This window comes from Rhincodon typus, chromosome 13 (assembly GCF_021869965.1).
Source record: "Rhincodon typus isolate 14 chromosome 13, sRhiTyp1.1, whole genome shotgun sequence".
Lineage (NCBI taxonomy): Eukaryota > Metazoa > Chordata > Chondrichthyes > Orectolobiformes > Rhincodontidae > Rhincodon > Rhincodon typus.
In genome coordinates, this window is record NC_063344.1 from 17571284 (window position 1) to 17594206 (window position 22923).

General features: G+C 42.7%; 1 protein-coding gene across 2 annotated transcripts in view; it reads right to left on the reverse strand.

Annotated features, from left to right (window-relative positions):
- Nucleotides 1-22923, reverse strand: part of LOC109918091 (fibroblast growth factor 12) — a 150417-nt gene that overhangs the window by 118836 nt on the left and 8658 nt on the right. Inside the window, exons 2-3 of one of the 2 annotated variants that reach the window (XM_048604355.1) lie at nt 7736-7744; nt 454-564 (exon numbers count right to left, since the gene is read on the reverse strand). In XM_048604355.1, coding sequence (XP_048460312.1) covers nt 454-564; nt 7736-7744 — 120 coding nt within the window. The remainder of the gene's footprint in view (nt 1-453; nt 565-7735; nt 7745-22923) is intronic. The other variant, XM_048604356.1, reaches the window with a different exon arrangement.

The following is a 22923-nucleotide window of genomic DNA, read 5'->3' on the forward strand; positions in this document are numbered from 1 at the left end:
CCCCCCGGTCCCCCAGCAACACCCTCACTCTCCCTGGTCACCCAGCAACACCCTCACTCTCCCCGGTCACCCAGCAACGCCCTCACTCACCCCACGGTTGCCCAACAACACCCTCACTCACCCCCTGGTCACCCAGCAATGTCCTCACCATCGTCCCCACCCCCGTCACCCAGCAACACCCTTACTCCCCTCTCACCCAGCAACACCCTTATTCCCCTCTCACCCAGCAACACCCTTATTCCCCTCTCACCCAGCAACACCCCTACTCCCCTCTCACCCAGCAACACTGCCTCTTAACGGTCTCCTGGCAACACCAACCTTCCCCTTCCCCATCATCAACCCACTCCACTGTCGCTGAGCAACACCATTGGTCACTGAGCCATCCCAGCCACCCCCAGGGCCTGTTGTTGAACTGTCCAAGCCAGTGCATTATGTTTAGGCCTCACGACTTACTGTAGTTACTGTTCTCGTCCTTAGTGCCATCTATGGTTCCATCAGGTTGCATCTGTAGGTAGAAGCCTTGCTGGCTGAATAACCTCGTCACTATACCTTTCAGCTGGGGGTCTGCAGCAAAAGGAAATGGAGGGGAAAAAAAAGAGTTAGGAGATAATTTAGTGTAGAAGGAGGCCCTTCAGCCCATCCTGCGCCAGTTCTTTGAAAAAGCTGTCTAATTAGCCCTATTTCCTGGTTGTATTTTTCCAATTGCTTTTTGGAAGTTCCTACTGAATATGCTTCCACAGCCCTTCCGGGCAGCATGCACCCAACCACAACAATTCACTGTGTTAAAAAAAAACATTGTTTCAAACATTTTAATAAAAATAGATTAAAAAAAGCAATGCAACTAGTTTTTCAAACTAAACTCTTTTTGCAGAGCCGATGAGACGGAAAGTTCTTGAAGGATCACAGGTTTGACTTTCAGTCTATAGACTGGATGGATCAGTTCAGATGGTGAAGGTGACCCCCTGCAAGTTCTCTTGGCCTCCTGTGTGATGCTCATGTGTGCGAATAGTGAGTTGACACTCAGAGTCTGGGCTTGGAAACAGCCAGCCTGCTGAGCCAGATCTCCCACTGGTTGTCTTCCCCCATTCCATTCAGTATCCCATGTGGAACGAAAGTCCACCAAAGATGCAAACACTCCCTTCAGTGGGAGGAGGGAAGGGACCAAAGCAAAATGTCGACAGTGAAATCCTAAGCCTCGGTTCTTGTACATTGACGTAGGTTCCAGCAACGTGGCTGGTTCAATCCTGCAGAACGTGCTGTGTTAACTGGAGGATCTTATAAAGGCAGCTCTACCTCCTGACGGTGCAACTGCGCAGTGCTGCCCACAACTGATGAAGTGTTTGCTGCTCTCAGTTTATCCACTTTTATAATTGACCCAATGGCATGGTGGGCCGTCAGACTGGGCGAGCAGTGAAGTCCTGACAAATAGAACCTCAGTGCACAAGATCACCCAGGGATCAGAGAATTCTTGAAAAGATTCAAAGGTCCACCTTGATCCACCTGGTAGTCACAGTCTCTTTTTACTGAAGGCAGTTAAGGTGGTACATCAATGAGATCCAAAGTTAATGGTGTAGATAATACTGGTTGGTCTCCTCAGATCAAAGAGTTACAGCTCATTGTACAATGGAAAAGCAAGCATGGTCCCCAGGTCTGACTGATGGTTGATGCAGGGCTGACCGCTCTCTAGCAATCCCTCCTGGATGGTAACTGTGTGCTGATAACGGGTGATGAGAGGGTCAAAATCAGTGATAAATGATGCCCCTCAATGCTCAATCCCAACTCCAGTGTTGCACGGAGCGTATTCATGGAGTTTCATCACATGGTCTCCACAATGGTCCATTCCCATTGGCCTACTGACATGTAAATCAACTCCAACCATTAGAAATGTGAATGAGCCCTTCATTGTCTGATTGAACCATCCAATGTGAGACCCTCTGTCTCATCTTCTGTGCCTCCAATGTGTCAATAATTATCAAATTTGATCAAAGGAATCTTTTAAGCCCTTAATTAAGTCCTGAGTGACTTAAAACAGCACCCGAAGATGAACCTTCTGTTCCAGGAAAAGGCTGCATGTTTGGTACATTAACCCATCCCTTTGCCCCATGGTTAGTCTGATCCTGTTGCGTGGGATCACATGAGAAGGCTCACAGTAGAGGGGGTTCCAGGAACAGAGCTGGGCATCACATCACCAACAATGTCCCATCCCACTCCAACTCTTCCCATCCACACTCCTCTCCCTCATGTGACTCCAAATACCTCCTATTATCTTCTACTCCAAGCATCTTCTAAATTAATCCATCTTCTTGTGGACAGTGACTACTCTCTGAAATACAAAATCCAATAGACCTCAAAAATACAGCTCAACCATCTATGTCTGTCCACAGCCTGAAAAGTAAACTTACCTCATGGTTACCGCTTCTCAGCATAGAAATCCAAATAGCTTTGAATCACTTGATTGAAATTTAATCTATGTTTTTCACCTTTTCAAGTTAAAAAGTGCACAATTAAAGTTCTAAAGCCAGATCAGTGGAAGTAAGAAATGAAGTGCAGTGCAAACAGAAAGAGTTAGTGCTTGTACAGAGATTCACAGCATCTCTCAGAAAGATCATAAGGAGCTTCTTGTTCAGATGAAATTGCTGACTGAAGTTTTAATACAGGGTGAAACAGAAACTGAACAAGCATTACAGCAGTTTTCCCAACTCTTTAGTTTAATCTTCAGGATATTTCATGAATCAGCCCAGAGTTAATTGGGTGACACACCTCTGGCCGTTGTCCATTGGAAAGCTCTGGGACAGTGAATTACCGGGAACGTCCCAGGTTCCATAGCCAATCTTGTTGGCATTTGGAACAATTTGCATCCAGAAATGCTCAGAGGTTCAAAGCTAATTTGAAGCTTATCAGTAAAGAATCACAGGTACTGATCTAACAGCATCTACCTAGATCCCCTTTGCCACTGAAGGTGGAGATACACACAAGTTCAACTTTGATGAGCTACTCAGAGTTTCCACGTCTGGTAACTAGAGAGTTGTGCACTGGGAATTTAGGAATACCCGACGTGTTGAAGACACATAGCAAATTCATCAATTAACATCTGAAAAGGAGAAGATAGCTGCTGATGAAGAGATCTTATCCTTCCCGCAGTATCACCTCACATTAAAACTAGCTGTCAGACCTAGAAATGAATCCAGTGTCCCACCTTCGACCGAAGAATCAGCATCCATCAAAGGGCAAAAGGGCAGCTTCTCATTTCTGATGGAGGATTAAACCCAGGTCCATGCTCTTTCTGCACCATTTTTTAATTTTCCTCACTCCCTACCCCAGAACATTTGGGGTTCAAATGGGCAGAGGAGTCGCTTCCTCCATGCGTTCTGTGATCAAGAAGTGACTCACACCCAGACCTGCAGAACACACCCTCCTGACAAGTCCCTGCAGAATTCACAGAGGGAGAGGGAAGAGGAGGAGAAAGTGTGGCCTCTCGTTGCTTAACCCCATGGTTACTAAAGAGGGAGGAGAAATCGCAACACATAAGGAAGCATTATCCATCACTGCTGAAACATTCCAACACCATTCACCCAGCCTCACAAATGGCACTGACAACTTCACTCCACAGAAAATACACACGCAGTCTAGCTCAAATGGTTTCCATCCATCTGTATTGTTCAACAGCACATTTTGAAGGGTTTGGGGGTTGTTCTGAAGCTCCTTGTCTGAAATAATTACAAGGGGAATTCACCTAATGTAAAAGGTACAACCAAGCAGTGTTGTCACTAGGTTTCTTTAGCTGATCGGGGCCAGCAAGCACCAATTCCAAAACTGCAGTAACCTACTCTTCATAAAGAATTTTATGAGGGCAGTTACAGCATTAAAAAGGAGGCATTTTGGCCTAACCTGTTTGTAAAAGTCACTCAGCCACCCCCACTCTCCTGGTCTTTTCTCATAACCCTGTCATCATTTTCCTCTCCAGAAATGTTTTAATGATTAGTTTATATGTTATAAAAATTATATTATTGAACAATTATTATCAGTTTTACAGTCATTCATCAGATGTGGGTTTTGCTGGGCAGGCCCACATTTATTACAAAGTCCCCAATTGCCCTTTAGAAGGTGGTGGTGAGCTGCCATCTTGAATACTGCAATCTATTTGATGCAATAAGCCCAAAGTCATGGTTAGGAAGAAATCAAAGATTTTGAAATTGCAGGAATGGTGATATACTTCCAAGCCAGGACAGTGTGTAACTTAATGAGTAGCTTACCCATGGCAGTGTCCCGATGCATCTGCTGCCCTTACCCTTCTTAATAGTAGTGGTCATGTGTTTGAACAGTGTTGTCTAAGGAGTACAGGTGAATTTCTGCCTTTTGAACCTCTTGAAAGGTCTCCATCACACTCTCAGACAATGCAGTGCAGATTCTCACACTTGCTGCAAGAAAAATGTCTTCCTTGCGTGGTCATTATTGCTTTTGCTCAACTCAGTGCCCTCTGGTTCTCAATCCTTCTGCTGATGGGAACTGTTTGCACCAATCCGCTGAGTACAGACTCGTACCTTTGAGCATCTCTTAAGAGAAGCACTACTTAAAGGAGTAGCAATGTGGGGGACACAGAACTTGAGTGTTGCTGTTTTGAGACACATTTTGGTGAAGTTTTTCATCAGAACATTTGGAAGGAACACCAATGTAAAGGGGAAACAACACTTTATACTGTATGAGAATAGAGTACTGATTGGTTGGCAAGTGAACACTGATCGGTAGAGGTGTTGTCATGGACAATACACAGTTAGGTGATGACTGACAGTTAAATGACAAGCATTATTTAAATTAAAGCCAGGCAGGTCAACTATGATTGGTCAACACATTGACTGGAAGAATAAAATGAAAATGGCTATCACCACTTTCTCAGCAATATTCAAAGAGATGGGGGTCATCTTTGCAATGGTAGACAGCCTATCTTTGTCCTACAAACCAATGTCACAAAAAAAAACAGATTTATTGAGTGCAAGTTCTTTCTTTCTAGATGCACAGAAACAGTCAGGCCTGAATGAGCCACGCCAGTCGAATTGGTTGGTTACAAGTTGAAAAGGCACATAAGTTTAAGGGACAAATCTTCACATTATCAGCCTGTCATCCTCCAGCAAGGACCAGTGCTGGTTCAGAAACAAGTCATATCCTCAGCCTTTGAGATGGAAGAGATGCCCTGATAGGGTTTGGTACCACCCTTGGAAGCCTGATGCAGTGTTTGTCCTCCAACTACCTTCAGTCATTTCTAGATCTTTGGGCGAATGCCAGGACTTTCAGAGGTTTGATAGTCACTGGCAATCTCCCTGCTCTAAGTCCGACAAGTCAACGGTGATGAAAACAGGCAGTCGATGGGAGACCCGTCCTCTCACTGGGCCTGAATCAATGGATTCACACTGCCCAAACTCAGCTACCACCAACCTATTTAACCTTGCCAAGCCCTGGAAACCCATAGGAATTCTAGCCCAAACCTAAAAAATGCAATGGACACCTATACTGTCTGAGCTCAGAATCTCCACTGCTTTGCTATTGACCTTTGCATCTAGGGAACTGGTATTTCCAGGTAAAGAGGGTTAAAGAAAATTCTAGATTTTTCATATGCACCCACACTTTTCCCCTGTCAATTACTTATTAGCTTAAGTCAGGAATATCTTTATTTAGATTATCTGCTTGCACTGCTCCTGCAAGTATATTCCCTCCACATATTATATTTACTGCTCCCTGCGCCAATTCATTCAATCTGAAACATCTCTTTTCTGTGATGAAAGCTGAACCCAAATTGCAGAGTTTCTGGCGAAAGATCAAGTTATGTTTTTCTCATCACATCTTTAGTAAAATCTCTCTGTGGCCACCATTTCTCAATATAGACATTCCCAGTGTTCTGGAGCTTCTCCTCCTTCTTCAAATAGATTGATTTAGTTGTCCTTCACTATCATAGAATAAGCTATTCAGCCCAATATGTTTGTGTTGGCTCTTTTAAAGGGCCCACTTTTTCCCCTACAGATTTTCAATTTTCAAGTATTTATCCAGTTCCTTTTCAAAAGTTAGCACTCAATCTGCTGCTAACGCCCTTTCAGGCAGCATGAACCCAACTGTAACTACTCACTACACAAAAAAAAATCTAACTTCCCCTCTTATGTTAAATCTGTGTCCTCTGGTTACTAAGCCTCCTGCCAGTTTCTTGCTGTCTACGGGGATGTAGTGAGTTGGAAGCAGGGTTAAATGCAGATCAGTCTCAATGCTATTGAACAGAAGAGTGGGTTCAAGGGCCCGTGTGGTTTGCTCCCATTCTTACATTCGTAACTAATAATGTTGAACACTCCTATGAAAACCCCTCTTTATTTCCTCTATGTTAAGAGAATAATTCAGGCTGCAGCCTCTGTTCCCTGGATTAGTACTGGGGCTCAATCAGTGCATTGGGCCGGACTATGGCTGGACAGTGAGTGGTAGCAAGTTCCAACATCAATGGTCATCAGCGAGTGACCTGCAATCATCCGTCCCTGCACATCCCACCAACAACGGGGGTTATATTACCGTCTGGGACGAGGCGGTTCAGAAACCATGCCGAGCACAAACACGCACACTTACTGTGTCCTCCAATGATCTACCCAGTACTGGGAATTTCAGTGAGGCTAACTGTAATTCAGGTTAGCGAATAAATGAGCGACACTAATGATTGTTGGTCATGTGAACTCAATACCTGCACTCGCACATGTGACCTCTGTGTTTAATGGTAAAAAAGAAAAATAAAAGGCGGGGAGTTGACCGATTGGTTTGAGTGCTGTACTTCCATGGCTACTGAAGTAAATCTACATGTAAAAAGTGTAGGCCTATGTAGAAGTTTCTACTACAATTACAACAAGTGGTTAAAACAGTGTTAGCATAGCAACACTCAGAGATAGTAAGAACTGCAGATGCTGGAGTCTGAGATAACACAGTGTGGAGCTTGAGGAACACAGCAGGCCAGGCAGCATCAGAGGAGCAGGAAAGTTGACATTTTGGGTCGGGACCCTTCTTCAGAAATGGAGAATTTCATTTCTAAAGGAGGGTCCCAACCCGAAACATCAACTTTCCTGCTCCTCTGATGCCGTCTGGCCTGCTGTGTTCATCCAGCTCCACACCGTATTAGCATAGCATCACTCCTGGCTGGTCAGAGATTTCCAATAGACTACACTGACCAAGTGACAACACTGATAAAGGTTTCCTTGTAAAAATCATGAGGGGCATAAATAAGGTGAATAGCAAAGATCTTTTCCCTAGGGTGGGGTGTTCAAAACCACAGGGTATATTTTTAAGGTGAGAGGAGAAAGATTTGAAAGGAACCTGAGAGGCAGCTTTTTCACACACAGAGTAGTTTGTGTGTAGAAGGAGATGCCAGAGGAAGTGGTAGATGCAGGTACAGTTACAACATTTAAAAGACAGATACGTGAATAGGAAAGGTTTAGAGGGCTATGGACTAAACACCAGCAAATGGGACTAGTTAAGTTTGGGAAACTTGGTCAGCATGGATGAGTTGGGCCAAAGGGTCTACTTCCATGCCCTATGACTCTAAGACTCTATAACTAATGGGAACACTTTAACTAAGAGCCACAGAGGAAACACTGGGATGGTAGAAAGTGATAGCAATCCCAGCCATGGACCTCCCTCAATCACTCACTGTTGGTCCCAGTCACACATCCAGTCACTCCCAGAATCATTCCATTAGAAGCAAGGACTGTCCACTCACCTGTGCAAACTGCTCGCCATGAGGGGGGAGACATCAATTTGGAACAAAGAAGAAGAGATGCATGGCATTAGAAAACTTGTCACATTTGTTTTTTTTTAAAAGAAAGAAACTTTTTTAAAAAATGAGAGTGTTGAACCTGGCCATCACTGGGAGCCAAGACCAATTGGTCGAAGCTGTGCTTTGCCTGAGGTGAGCTCCCCCTCACTGAAGGTTGACACTGAGGTGGGGGAGGGCTGCGACTGTGCAAGGTGATCCACACATGCACGGCCTACATTGGTCTGTCGGCCCAATGCATGCAGGACACACAAACATGGGGAAAGCCCAGCTAGTCCCAGGCCCTTCTCCTAAACACCATTGTGACAAACATACTCTACCCTCACCCTCTGGAGCTGTGTAACCTTCTTGAAAAGATGAACAAAAGGAAAGAGAAAAAGAAGCAAGGTATTTTTTCGCTAACACAAATGGGACTCTTGATTCATGGGCATAGACTTAAAAAAAAACTCACAGCACAGCAAACACAAAAACACACAAACACCAACACATTTCTGCACAAGATCCCACACAGACGCCCATAGATTGCTAACAGATACAGGAGGGAGGAGGTTTGACAACAAAGCAATTTGTAACAGGCTGCAAACAAAATATATCTCCACACAAACAGAAAAGTTGACAAAGTATTCACACACAGAGAGGGAACTACAAGAAAAGATCACTATAGGTTCAACCAGACTGTTCCTTTCCCATTTATTAACTCCACTTCGATGCCTTTACACTGGAAGTTCAGGAACATGAGGAAGCCATTCAGCCCTTTGATCCTGTTCTGTCATTCAATGAGGTGACTGATCTGTCACCCAATTCCACACACCTGTCTTTGTCCCATGATATGACGGCAAGATGTAGGAGCAGCCATAGACTATTCTGCCCATCAGGTCTGCTTCACCATTCAATCAGATCACAGCTGATCTGATAATCCTCAATTCCACTTTCTTGCCTTTTCCCCATAATGCTGTTTCCCTTACTGGTTAAAAGCTTACTTATCTCAGTCTTGAATACACTTAATGACCTAGCTTCAACACTCCTCTGCAGCAAAGAAGTCCACAAATTCACTACCTTCAGAGAGAAGAAATTCTTCCTCATCTCTGTTTTAAATGAACAACTCTTTATTCTGAGATTAAAGCCCTCTGGTCCTAGACATTCCCATAAAGAGAAACATGCTTCCCGCATCTATCTATCATGTCTCCCACTAAGAATTGTGTATCTTTCAATAAGGTTGCTTCTCATTCTTCTAAACTCCAATGAGTACAGGGCCCAAGCTCTTCTCAAAAGACAGTCCCTCCATACCCTGGATGAACCTAGGGAATCCTGTCTGGACCACCTTGGTTTCCTTATCTAAGGTAACAAAAACTGTTCACAATATTCCAACATCGTCTGACTAGTGTCTTATATAGTTTTTACAAACCTCCCTATTTTTAATATTCCATTCCCTTTGAAATAAATGCCAACATTTCATTTGTCTTCCCTATTACATGCTGAACCTGTAGGTTAGCTTTTTGTGATTTATACGCGAGGACTCCCAAATCCTCTGTGCTGCAGTTTTCTGCAGTCTTGCTCCATTTAAATAACAGGCACTTCCTCTATTCTTCCTGTCAAAGTCATAATCTCACATTTTCACACATTAGGTTCCATCTGCCAAGTTTTTTTTTGCCGACTCATCTGACATGTCGACATCCCTCTGCAGACTCTTTGAGTCATCTTCACCACCTGCCTTCTCACCTATTTTTGTGTCCTTTGAAAACTTGGCTGTTCCGCATTCACTTTCCTCATCAGAATCATTAACATATATTGTAAATAACTGTGGCATCAGCATTGATCCCATTGGCACTCCACTAGTTAAACGCTGACATTCTGGAAATGTCTTCCTCTCTGCCCTCTATTAATTAGCCAATCTTCTTTCCATGCTACGACACTACCTCTAACACCATGAGCTCTAACCTAATTCAGTAGCCTAATATATGATACTTTTGCAAATGTCTTTCGAAAATTGAAACCCATTTCATCCACTGCTTCCCTTTTATTTAGCCTGTCTGTTACCTCCTCAAAGAATTCTAATAAATTTATTCAGTTTTACAATCTTCTGGGACCTTGCTAGAGTTGAAGGATTCTTGGGAAATTAATACCAGTGCATCGACTTTTTCTGCAGTTAATTCCTTTGATATCCTCGCATGCATCTCATCAAGTCCAGGGGACATATTGGTCTTTACCCCCATTTAGTCTTCCCTTTTCTCCCATAATTTTTCTTTGGTGATAGTTATTGCACATACTTCCTCTCCTCTTGCCCCTTGATTATTTAATATTTTTGGGATGTTTTGAGTGCCTTCTACTTTGAAGACAGATGCAAAGTATTTATTCAATTCCTCTGCCATTTCTTGCTTCCTGGTCAACACGCAAGACAGCCTTGTCTCCTTTGATAGTACCTAGATCTTCCTGAAAATTGTATAGGTATTCAATTCAGACTTCACTCAGGCAGCCATTTTCTAATCGAAAAATGTTCAGCTAATTGAGGTGAATCCTTCTCAACAAATTTCACCCCATCAGGCTTGGGCCCAAGCCTTTTACTACAATCAGTGGCAACTGAAGAAGCTGCTCCTCATACAAGATCAGGACCGAAGTTGTACCCTTAATCTGAAAAGGTTCCCCAGTATAGGTTCTCAGTCTAGCCAAGGTCTTATGCAAACTAAAGGGTTGGATTCCAAATAGAATTTTGATAAAGACTGGTTCTGCAATGACTGATACAACTGCATTGGCATCAACCTCCATTAGAACCGGATGACCATTTAACCAGATTTTTATTTTGCTTGGTTCTGATTTGGATGTTATTAAATAATTTAACTGTACAAAGTAGGTGGGCTTTCCAGGGTGTGCACTCTCCTGGATACTAGCCTATGCGTTCTCTTACTCAATTCAGGCCCAATGGGACTCTTTTGATATCTCGAGACCACATACCGACAAGCAACTTCAATGCTGGCCCGGATCCTGAATAAAATCTTAACTGTTTGGCTGAGGCTTGGCTTTGTTTTGAGGTTTTGCTGAGGTTTTGACTTAGGGTCCCTCTGTTCAAGATACGTTCGGAGTGAGGCTTTGCAATTGTCTTCACTCAAGTGGTGTTCCCCAAGCTCAGTCAGCCTGGCGAGGATATCTACTTCCATTGGCATACCTTGTAACTCATATGCTCCACTTGTTGCATCTTCCAATGATGAAGCCAGCTGTAGTGACTGAAGTCCAGTTGGGCTTCAACTAGTAGGTGCCTTTGCATGGTTACATCATTAATCTCACGTACCAAATAGTCTCTCAGCATCTCACTAAGGGTTAGATCAAAGTCACATGCCTCTGTCAGTCATCTTAACCTCGTCAAAAATCCCAACATAGATTCCACTGCTTCTCAAACTGTCGAGAAAAACCAATAGCATCTTGGAATTAGAGAAGGCTCGGGGTTGGAATATTCCCTAACTAAATCCGTCAACTCTGTTCAAAATGAAGACGTTGGTGTGGAAGTGTTGATTCATTTCACTGCTAGGTTTTTGAATATGTCGCCTTTGTCCTTGGCTCCATAACTAACAGAAATAGTTTTTCTCCATTTTACCTATGAGTAACCCTTCCTATCTGGAAACCTTCAAAAAACACTTAATTTTTCATTTTTTAAACTGTAGGGAATACCCCCAAGCTTGGCTAATCTCTCTTCATTATTTAATTGTTAATTTTTTTTAGAAAATCTTTCACAGTATCTGGGCATCACTGACTGAGCAAGCATTTATTATCCATCCTTAATTGCCCTGCAGAAGATGTGGTGAGTTGCCTTCTTGAACCACTGCAGTCCTTGGTGTGAAGGGACACCAGTGCTGTTAAGGAGGAAGATCCAGGATTTTGTCCAGCGCCCAGAAAGGAATGCTGATGTATTTCCAAGTCAGGATGGTGCACGGTTTTGAAGGGAACTTGCAGATCACAGTGTTCCCAGGTATTTGCTGCCCCTTTTCCTTCTAGATGGTATGAGACAGGTCATGGGTTTGGAAGCTGATGTCAAAGGGCCCTGGTGAGTTAGTATAATGTGTCTTGTAGGTAGTTCACACTGCTGCCGCTGTGTGTTGGTGGTAGACAGGTAAATATTGCATGTGGTGGATGGCATGTCAATCCAATGGGCTGCTTTATTCCAGATAGTATTGAACTTCTTGAGTGTTGGAGCTACACTCACCCAGGCAAGTGGGGAGTATTCCATCATACTCCTGACCTTTGCCTTGACGATGAATGGACAGGCTTTGAAGAGGCAGGAGGAGAGTTATTCACCCCAAAATTCCATTTTTTGTCTCCACCTATGGTTGGTCCAGTTCAGTTATGGATCAGTGCTCACCCCAGAATGTTGACAGTGGAGATCCGACAATGCACACCACTGAATGTTACAAGTGATTGGTTAGATTCTATTGTCGGACAATTTTGTGATGAGAAAGTTACGTGCCACCAACCAGCCTATGCCTCAATATAAGTCTAGGTCTTGCTACATTTAAGCACGGACTGCTTCTGCATCTAAGGAGTCACCAATGGTGCGGAACATTGTGCACTCATCAGCAAAGAACCCCACTCGCACTTACGATGGTGGGAAAGTCATTGATGAAGTGATGGAGATGGTTCAATGTTGGAGGTTTATTTGGGGGCTGCTTGTTAACCTCTAATAACCACAACCATCTTCATATATATTTGAAATAACTAACAAGTAGAGATTGTTCCCCTGATTCCAATCAGTTTTGCTGCACTCGACCAGATATTGCCTTGATATACAGGATAGTCTCACCTGAACTCAGTCCAGGTATCATGCTGATAAATCTACATTGCACATTCTTCAAGGCCATTCTTCACAATATCCCAAGTGTAATCTAACCAGGGTTTTGCATCATATGACTCAAACTGACTGAATACTGAAGAATCATTGTGCACTGGCCAGATAATTCACTCACCAAACCATTTGACATTTTAACACCAGGATCAAAGCTTTTGTTCACTTCTTTTCTTACCCCAGCTTCATGACTTTTAAACTCAAGTCCCCAGGGACTTGCACATTGCACCACAGTGGAGAATGTCTCTCAACTTCGCCTTGTTTGGTCAGCTCTGGGTCACCCCTAATTCAAGGAGGCAATGGGTTAGTGCCCCCGACCTATGCAAATATTCCAGATCTGGTGAACCAAAGTCTTCTCAGGAAACACAAACAGCCAGACAGGGACAGAGACAGACAACAAGACAGGGCAGAGAGAAAGGCTGGGACAGAGAGCATGACAGGGATACAAATAGAGACCGAGAGATGGGAAAAGTCGGTGAGTGCAAACACAAAGAGACAGAAAGAATATATTCATCATGCGACAGCAATTATGATACAATTGAACACATGCCCAGTCACTGTTCATAATCGAATAAGATTCCATACTGTGATTGTAAAGCCATGAATGGTGAGGAGACAATCTTAGTCAATGATCTATTACCAGACTAAGGTTAAGAACAAGGTCTGGTTTGATACACAATGAGCCTCATATTTTGTTGGATGGACAGGAAGCTGTTTCCACACTCAAATGAGCTTACCATTTTTCTCAATACAATGTCGGTCAAAAAACATTTCAGCATGCTACAATACATTTTTCTAACATTTGCATTTAAATTTGTTAAGAATGTCATCAGGTATGTGCAGTAACGCTGCACATCAAAACAAACCTCCTCAGCATTATTTTCCTGACATGAAATTTCTAACATGTCGATAAATTCTGCAAAAAAAAAGGTTTAAATGCTCCAAGTTCACTCTAACAGATTTCTGCAGGGTGATTGGTTTGGTGAAGATAACCTTTAATGGTACAGACAGCATTTGCCATGGACAATTATTACAAATTCCACTCTGTAGTAGTCTAATCCAGGTCAGGCACTGTCTGCTCGTTACAGATGTTAACCACTACAGTTTAGTTTAGCAGGTCACAGATCAGGCCAGGGCCATCATATTCCAATTATTACAAAAATGAAATTATAGACTCAGCGTACACAATGTGCACAATGAAGTAATCGAGAATCAGTTTACTCGATACAGCACAGTCTCAGCGCATCTTGAAGCGCAAATGACATCCAACATAGAACTAGTGGTGAGTGGGCAAATGAGTGATTGAATCATTACAGCACAGAATGAGGCCTTTCAGCCCATTACACATGCAGGCTCTCAATACCGCATTTAATCTGCGCAATTCCCCAATCTCTCCCTGTTGCCATGTGAGTTTAGCACCTTCCAGAAACCACCAAAATTCCTTTAGAAAACATTTGTCATCTCTTCCACCCCCATTGTAGGCAGCAAGTTTCAGCTCGTTCCACTCACATTTCTCAAAACTTTAAATCTGCCTGCCCCATTCCCTTGTCTCACCCACCAATGGGAACAGCTTATCCCTGTCTACATTATCTGACACTGTCATAATCTTGCACACTTTCTTCAAATCTCTGCTCAATATTCTTTTTGGAACTATTCTTGTAGCTGAAATCCTTCTTCTCTGCAACCATTCTGGCAAATCTCCTCCTCACCCTCTCAACAATCCTCACCTCCTTCCTAAAGTGTGATGATCAAAGTGGATGCAATGTGATAGAAATAGCTTAACCAGAGCTTTATAAAGATTCAGCATAACTTCCTGACATTTGCACTCAATACCATTTGTCCTTTACAAAGTGCAAGACCCTTTCAAAAATCTATGCATGTGAACCCCAAAACGCACTGCCTCTGAACACCCAATAAAAATGTGTCTTTAGGTTTATATTCCATTTCCCTAACCATCTGTGAAAATACTTCACCTTGTATATCACTGTACTGAATTCCATCTGTCACTCACCTGTCCATTCTGTTAAACTGTCTGTATCCTGTTAATCGATTAGTATTATGCTCATTGTTTGCCACACCTTAGAGTTTGATATCACTGGCAACGTTTGAAATTTACTGCATAATTTTTTTAAACTCAGTCATGTAACATTGTCATTGCTGATTAGGGCACCATTTATTGCCCATTTCTAATTGGATTTGAAAAGCTGGTAGTGAGCCACATTCTTACTACACTGTAGTTCTTGTGGTGTAGGTACACCCATGGTGCTGTTAGGAAGGGAGCTCTAGGAGTTTGACCCAGTGACAAGGAAGGAAAGAAGGAGCATTGTTACAGTTCCAGATCAGATGGCAGCTTTCAGGGGAATTTGATTGTGCTTTCATGCATTTGTCAGCCTTGCCCTTCTAGGTGGTGGATGTCACAAACTTTGAAGGAGCTTTGGTGAAATGCTGCAGTGTATCTTGTAGATCATGCACACTGCTGCCACTATGAGTCAATTGTGGAGGAAGCAAATGAATGGTGGTGATTGTGGGGCCAATCAAGTGGGTGAAGCATCCTGGATGATGTTACATTTTGACTATTGCTGAAGTATATTTATCCTGGCAGTGAGGAGTATTCTGTCACATTCATGACTTGTGCCTTGTAGGTGGCACTAAGGTCACCACAGTACAACTGGACCATAGGACTGTTCGCTAATTAGACAGCAAAGACTAGTGGTGGCTTAACCTGAGGGTCATCCTGCCTCAGGCAAGGGAAAAGGTCAAGAACGAGAGTCTTTCATGGTAACCTCAGCCGGTGAGGAATTGAACCCATGCTTTTTGCATTACTCTGCATTGCAAATCAACAGTCCAGCCAACTGAACTAACTGACCCCCTAGGCCGTGGATAAGCTTTGAGAAGTTACTACTTAGAATTCCTGGCCAGTTAGATACTCTCTTGCTGGAGATGGTGATTGCCTAGTGCTTGTACGACATGAATATTATTTGCCAGCCCATACCTGGATGTGGTCCACATGGACAAAGACTGCTTCGGTACGTGCGGAGTCAAGAATGGTGTTGAACACTGTGAAATCAGCAGTGAGCATCCCCCATTTCTGACCTTTTGATGGAGGAAAGACGAAGCTGCTGAAGATTCTTAGGCTAGCTCACTGGCCTGAAGAACTCCTGCAGCGATGCCTTTCAATGTTCTTTGGAAGGTTGGTTTGGGCTCAATGGACTGAATGGCCTGCTTCCACACTGTGGGAATTCCATGATCCTATGAATGAGCTGATTGACCTTCAATAACCACAAGCATTCTCTTATCGTTAAGTATGACTCCAACCAGTGGCTTTTTCTCCCCATAATTCCCATTCAGTCCAGTTTTGTTGGGGCTTCTTGATGGCAAGGGCAGTCATTCTCACCTGTAAGGCTATAAAACACAGGAACAGAAGTAAACCATTCAGCCCATTGAGTCTTTGCATCATTCAATGCCTGATCTGACGATCCTCAACTCCTCTATCCAGCCTTTTCCCTACACTCCTTGATTCCCTTACTGATTAGATATCTCCCTCTCTCAGCCTTGAATACACTTAATAGCCCAGCCACGATAGCTCTCTGTGGAAAAGAATTCCACTGAGAAGAAATTCCTCCTCCTCTCAATCTTAAAAGAGTGACCATTTGTTCTAGAAGGGGAAATGACCATTTACACTTACACATGTTCAGCTCTTTTGTCACAGTTAGGAGCCGAATGTCCCTGACAGAAGCCAAATGGAGCTTTAGTGAATGGGTCATTGCTAATTGGGGGATAGTTGGCGGGGTTGGATTTGTCCTACTTTATTTTATGGACAGGACATAATTGGGTAATATTCCACATTGTTGAGTAGCTGCCAATGTTGCACATGGACAGAGCAGCAATATCCAAGTCATTTATGCATGTTTTGCTTTAAAGAACAACAGTCTGGGCATTAACCATTGAGGAACACCATTGTTGACCAGTCTGCAAGGTTAAAAAAAAATTTCCCATGGCTGATTTTTGCTGTCCTTAAGCCAATTTGTTTATCCATTTTACCCTCCTATTCCTTGTGCCTTAATTTGTTAAACAACCTTTCTCATGGTACTTTGCCAAATGTTTTCTTAAAATCCATATGGATGACATCCACTTATTTTCATTCATCAACCTTTCCTGTTACTTTGTCAAAAAAATCAATTAGATTAGTCAAGCTGCTTCTTATAATTCCATCTGGCTCTCCTTAAATAACACAAATCTCTGTTGATTTTTTTCCCTGATTATCTTTTCTAAAATCTTACCCACTACTAATATACTAATATTAAATTGACCCATCTGTAGTTTAATAGCCATGTAATTACACCCTTTGTTGAATAACGGTCCAGCATTGGCTACTTTCCAATTAGTTATTGGTAGGACAGATTTTGAGTATTATTGAAAAAAGACATACTTTGTCAAAGCTTTTTGTCTTGCATTCATCAGGATAACTCACAAGAATACCAATGTAAATGAAAAGAACACACTTATTTTACATGAGAGGACAGTGTTGAATGGTTGGCAGCCAGACTCTGATTGGTAGAGGCATTGCTGGGGAGAATGCACACATTAATGCTGATTGATAGTTAACTTCCAGACTTTGTTTAAATTTTAAATGTAGAAGATAGGAACAGCAGGAGGCAATTTGACCCCTTGAGCCTGATCCACCATTCAAAATGATCATCAAGCTCAATACCCTAATCCCACCCTCCCCCTTGTCCTTTAATCCCTTTAGCCACAAGTGCTATTGCTACCTCCTTCTTGAAAACACATAACATTTTGGCCTCAACCACTTTCTGTGATAGTGAATTCTACAGGCTCACCACTCGCTTGGTGAAAAAAATTCTCCTCATCTCAGTCCTAAAATGTTTGTCCCTTCTCCTTAAACTATGAACCCTTGTATTGGACTCCCGTACCCGTCAAGAACATCCTCCTTACATCTAACCTGTCTAGTCCTGTTAGAATTTTCTATGAGATCACTCCTCATTCTTCTAAATGCCAGTGAATACAATTCTAACCAACTTAATCTCTCCTCAAATGTCAGTCCTGCTATTGTGGGAATCAATTTGGTAAACCTTTACTGCATTACCTCTATAACAAGAACATCCATCCTCTGATAAGGAGACCAAAATTGTTCACAATATTCCAGATGTGGCCCCACTAATGCCATGCTCTGTTAACTGCAGCAAGGCATCCCTGCTCCTGTACTCAAATCCTCTCATTGCAAAGGCCAACATAAAGTTTGCCTTCTTTACTGCCTCCTGCACCTGTGCACTTACTTACAGTGACTGGTGCATGAGGACACCCAGGTCTCATTGAAAATTCCCCTCTCTCAATTCACAGCCAGTCAATAATAAGCTGCCTTCCTATTTTTGCTACGAAAGTGGATAACCTCACATTTAGCCACATTATACTGCAAAGCATATGCAAATCATTTTCCCACTTACTCAGTCTGTCCAAATCATACTGCAGCATCTCTGCATCCTCCTTACAGCTCATCCTTCCACCCAACTTTGTGTCATCTACAAATTTTGAGATATAATATTTTGTTCCCTTATCTAAATCATTAACATATTATGAATAGTTGGAGTTCTAGTACTAATCCCTGCTGTACCCTAATAGTCACTGCCTGTCATTCAGAAAAAGGCCTGTTTATTCCTACTCATTATTTCCTGCCTGCTAAACAATTTCCCCTCCAACTCAATACACTATCCCTAATCCTGTGTGCTTTAGTTTTACACATTAATCTCTTATGTGGAACTTTGTCAAAAGCTTTCTGAAAAACTGAATAAACCACATCCACTGGCTCCCTCAATCACCTCTACTTGTTACATCCTCAAAGACTTCTTGTAGATTTGTCAAGCATTATTTCCCTTTAATAAATCCATATTAACTATATCTGATTCTACCACTGTTTTCTAAGTTATAAAATCCTTGAAAATGGACTCCAACATCTTCTTCACGACCGATGTCAGACTCATTGGTCTATAATTGGTTGTTTTCTCTCTACCTCCCTATTCAAATAGTGGGGTTACGTTAGCTACCCTTCAATCTGTAGGAGTCCAAGAAATCATTCAACTCGTCCATGCTGACCAGATATCCTAAAGTAATCTAGTTCTATTTGCCAGCATTTGGCCAATGTCCCTATAAACCCTTCGTATTCATGTACCCATCTAGATGCCTTTCAAATGTTGTAATTTTACGAGCCTCCACGACTTCCTCTGGCAGCTCATTCCATTCACACACCAACCCTTTGCATGAAAAAATTATCTCTTAGGTCCCTTTTAAATCTTCCCCTCTCACCTTAAACCTATGCCTCTGAGTTTTGGACTCCCCTACCTTGGAAAAGACACCTTAGCTATTCACCCCATCTATGCTCCTTGTGATTTTATAAACTTCTATAAGCTCACACCTCAGCCGCCAATGCTCCAGGGAAAATAGCCCCAGTCTATTCAGCCTCTCCCTATAGCTCAAACTGACCAATCCCAGCAACATGCTTGTAAATCTTTTCTGAACCCTTTCATGTTTCACAACATCCTTCCTTTAGCAGGGAGGCCAGAACTGCATGCAGCATTCCAAAAGTGGCCTAGCCAATGCCCTACACAACCGCAACATGATCTCCCAACTCCTGTACTCAATGCACTGACCAATTAAGGCAAGCATGCCAAACGCCTTCATCACTACCTTGTCTATCTGCAACTCCACCTTCAAGGAACAATGAACCTGTACCCCAAAGTCTCTTTGCTCGGCAACACTCCCCAGGATCTTACCATTAAGTGTATAAGTCCTGCCCTGATTTGCCGTCCCAAAATGCAGCACTTCACATTTATCTAAATTAAACTCCATCTGCCCATCCTCGGCCCATCGGCCCATCTGATCAAGGTCCTATGAGGTACTTTGAGATAATCTTCTTCAGTGTCCAGTACATCACCAATTTTGGTGTCAGCTGCAAACTTATTAACTATACCACCTATATTCACATTTAAATCATTTATATAAATTTTGTAATTTATGTAAATGATACATATTTATATAAATTATATAAATCATTTATATAAATTTTGGTCTTGGGGATTTATTAGCCTTCAATTTTACCTACACCATTTTTCAACTGATACACATTTGCTTCAGGTCCTCCTTCTCACTGAACACTGTATTCTCCATTATTTCTGGTACGCATTTCGGAAATATCTCTCCGCCCTTAAACTTTACCCTGATATTAACCCAACTAATATTTGGCTAATTAACAGTGAAATTGCCACAGTCCCAGGGGATCATTAAAGAGAGTTGACTGGGTGGTGAGTTTAACCTGAGGGTCATCACACATCAGGCGAAGGGCGAGGTTGAGAAAACAGGGCCTCCACGGTAATCTCAATCAGTGCGGAATTGATTCCATGCTGTCAGCATCACTCTGCATCATAAATCCAGCCAAATGAGCCAACTGCCCGCCAAGTAATTGGCTAATTAAGGTCTTGCAGTGTTGCCAGCCTATGATGCTTGCACATCATTGTGATTTTCCTGCAGCTTTGTTTTTCTGCCTTGTCCTCAGATTTTCTCAAGAAAACCCCATTAGTATGATCATACCCTTTTCTGCTTCTCAGTTCTAACCAAATGCATTCTATTCAAAAAGTAGGACATGTTGAGAAAGAGGATGGTGAACTTTGGTAACCCATATAGATATCTTTAATCAACCTCTTCAGCCATATTATGACATACCTCTGGAGTAGGTGGGACTTGACCCTGTGCCTTCTGGACCTGACACAGGGACACTGCCACTGCACCTCAACAGCCCAGTAATGCACTGCGTAATAAACATGCGCCCGAAAAGAACAAAAGAAAATTTCAGATTTGCAGCCTAGAATATTATTATATTAACATCAGATGAAAGCAGTAGACATTGGAGCTGGAAAAGACCAATGTCAGTGAAAACCGATCTATAATTTCAACAGAGTGGTATTACCCTTTGGATGATACTAGTGCTGTTTCTTTGAAAGTGGAAGCTGATTGTCATAAAAAGGGATGCTAGAAAATTACTCTGCAACAGGGCAGAAAAGGATTCAAATCCTACCATGGCAGATGGGGAATAAAAGTATCTGAAATTAGAAATCTACTGATGACCGCGAAATCATTGTCGATTGTTGGAAAATCCAGTCTGGTTCACCAACATTCTTCAGGGAAGGAAATCTGCCATTCTCACCTGGTCTGGCCTACATGTGATTCCAGACCCACAGCAATGTGGTTGACTCTTAGTAAATATGAGGTTATCCACTTTGGTGTTAAAAACAGGGAGGCAAATTATTATCTGAATGGTGGCAGTTTAGGTACAGGTGAGGCGCAATGAGACCTGGGTGTCATGGTGGAACAGTCGCCAAACGTTGTCATTTCAGTTTGATCTAAGGATTGCACTGAACATAGGATTCAAAAATTGAACAACATAGCAAGAGATAACCTGACCCACCCTGCCCGTGAAAACAACAAGTTTCATTTGTGCAATGCCATTAATTTAATAAAATGCCCTAAGGCACTTCACAGGGACATGATAAAGTAAAATTTGATACTGAATAACATAAGGAGATATTGGGGTATGTGACTGAAAGCTTCGTTAAAGAAGATAGGTTCGAAGTAAGGTCTTAAAATAGAAGGGGTTCAGCAGGTAGTGAGGAAAGCTAATGCCATGCTGGCCTTCAGAGCGAGAGGATTTGAGTATAGGAGTAGGGATGTCTTGCTGCAGTCATACAGGGCCTTGGTGAAGCCACCCTTTGAGTATCACGTGCAGTTTTGGTTTCCAAGTCTGAGGAAGGACATTCTTGCTATTGAGGGATTCCAGCACAGGTTTGCCAGACTGATTCCCAGGATGGCAGGACTGACATATGAAGAAAGACTAGATCGACTGGGCTTGTACTCACTGGAATTTAGAAGAATGAGGGGGGAATCTCATAGAAACACACAAAATCCTGATGGGACTGGACAGGCTAGATGCAGGAAGAATATTGGAGGAATCCAGAACTAGGGGTCACAGTCTAAGAATGAGGGTAAACCATTCAGGACTGAGATGAGGAAGAACGTCTTCACTCAGAGTTGCGAACCTGTGGAATTCTCTCCCACAGGAAGCTGTTGGGGTCAGTTCATTAGGTATATTCAAGAGGAAGCTGGACGTGGCCCTTGCAGCTAAAGGGATCGAGGGGTTTGGAGAGAAAGCAGGAGTGAGATACTGAAATTGCATGATCGCCATGATCATGTAGAATGGTGGTGCAGGCTCAAGGGGCCGAATGGGCCTACTCCTGCACCTACTTTCTATGTTTCTATATTGTAGGTTTCTAAATATTCTAGCAATGCACTGAGATCCCTGCTATGGATCAGCTCGAAAGTCTGCAGCTTACTCAAGTACAACAACAGCTCTCTCTCAGGCTGGAATGGCAGGCCATTAGACAGCAACAATCTCCAATTGGCAACTTTCTCTCACCTAGATCCCAGCTCTGGAGACCAGAGCAATTAATCCATGCTGATATTCCCTGTAGAGTACTGAGTGCGCGCTACACTGTCACCGTACCAGATGAGATGTTAAACAGAAATCCTGTCAGCATCTCAGGTGGGCATAAAATGATTCCATGCTTCATAATCCAAAGGAGCTCTGCAAGGCATTTCTTGCCTATTATCTACGCCCCTAACAACATCGCTAAAACAGATTATGCAGTCGTTTAGTTCACTTCTATTGCACAAAAACAGGGTGCTTATCTTAACAGTATCCACAGATCTTCACCTGACACAAACATATGTTTGTCCGTAGAACAGGTCTGAGTACGTTTGGTAAGAGGACTGAGGCTGACCTTTAATTGAGGACTTTTAATAATACTGCAGTGAGCAAACACATACAGACTGTTCAGCCCATTCAGACTAAGCAGATTGCCTGTCAGCAGAAGGTGCCTGAAAACTGTGCACCCAGCTGATGTGTCAGAGAAACAGACAGCTGCTTGTGCTGAAAAGCTGCTCAGGGAAAAGGGCAGCAGCATTAACACTGAATTTTCATTAACCGAGTTGAGGAAGCAATAACTTTGGCTCTGCTGCATCTTCAAACTTCACTCTGATTAATTTGGTTTTGGAAAAATAAGGTTATTTTCTCATCTTCAGTACAGAGCTCCTATTTTGACCCAACTATCCAGGAAGGGAACATAGACAAGTCAAGTTGGGATAACAAAAAGAAAAACTGCAGATGCTGGAATCCAAGGTAGACAAACAGGAGGCTAGAAGAACACAGCAAGCCAGGCAGCATCTGGAGAAAAGGAGCAGTCAA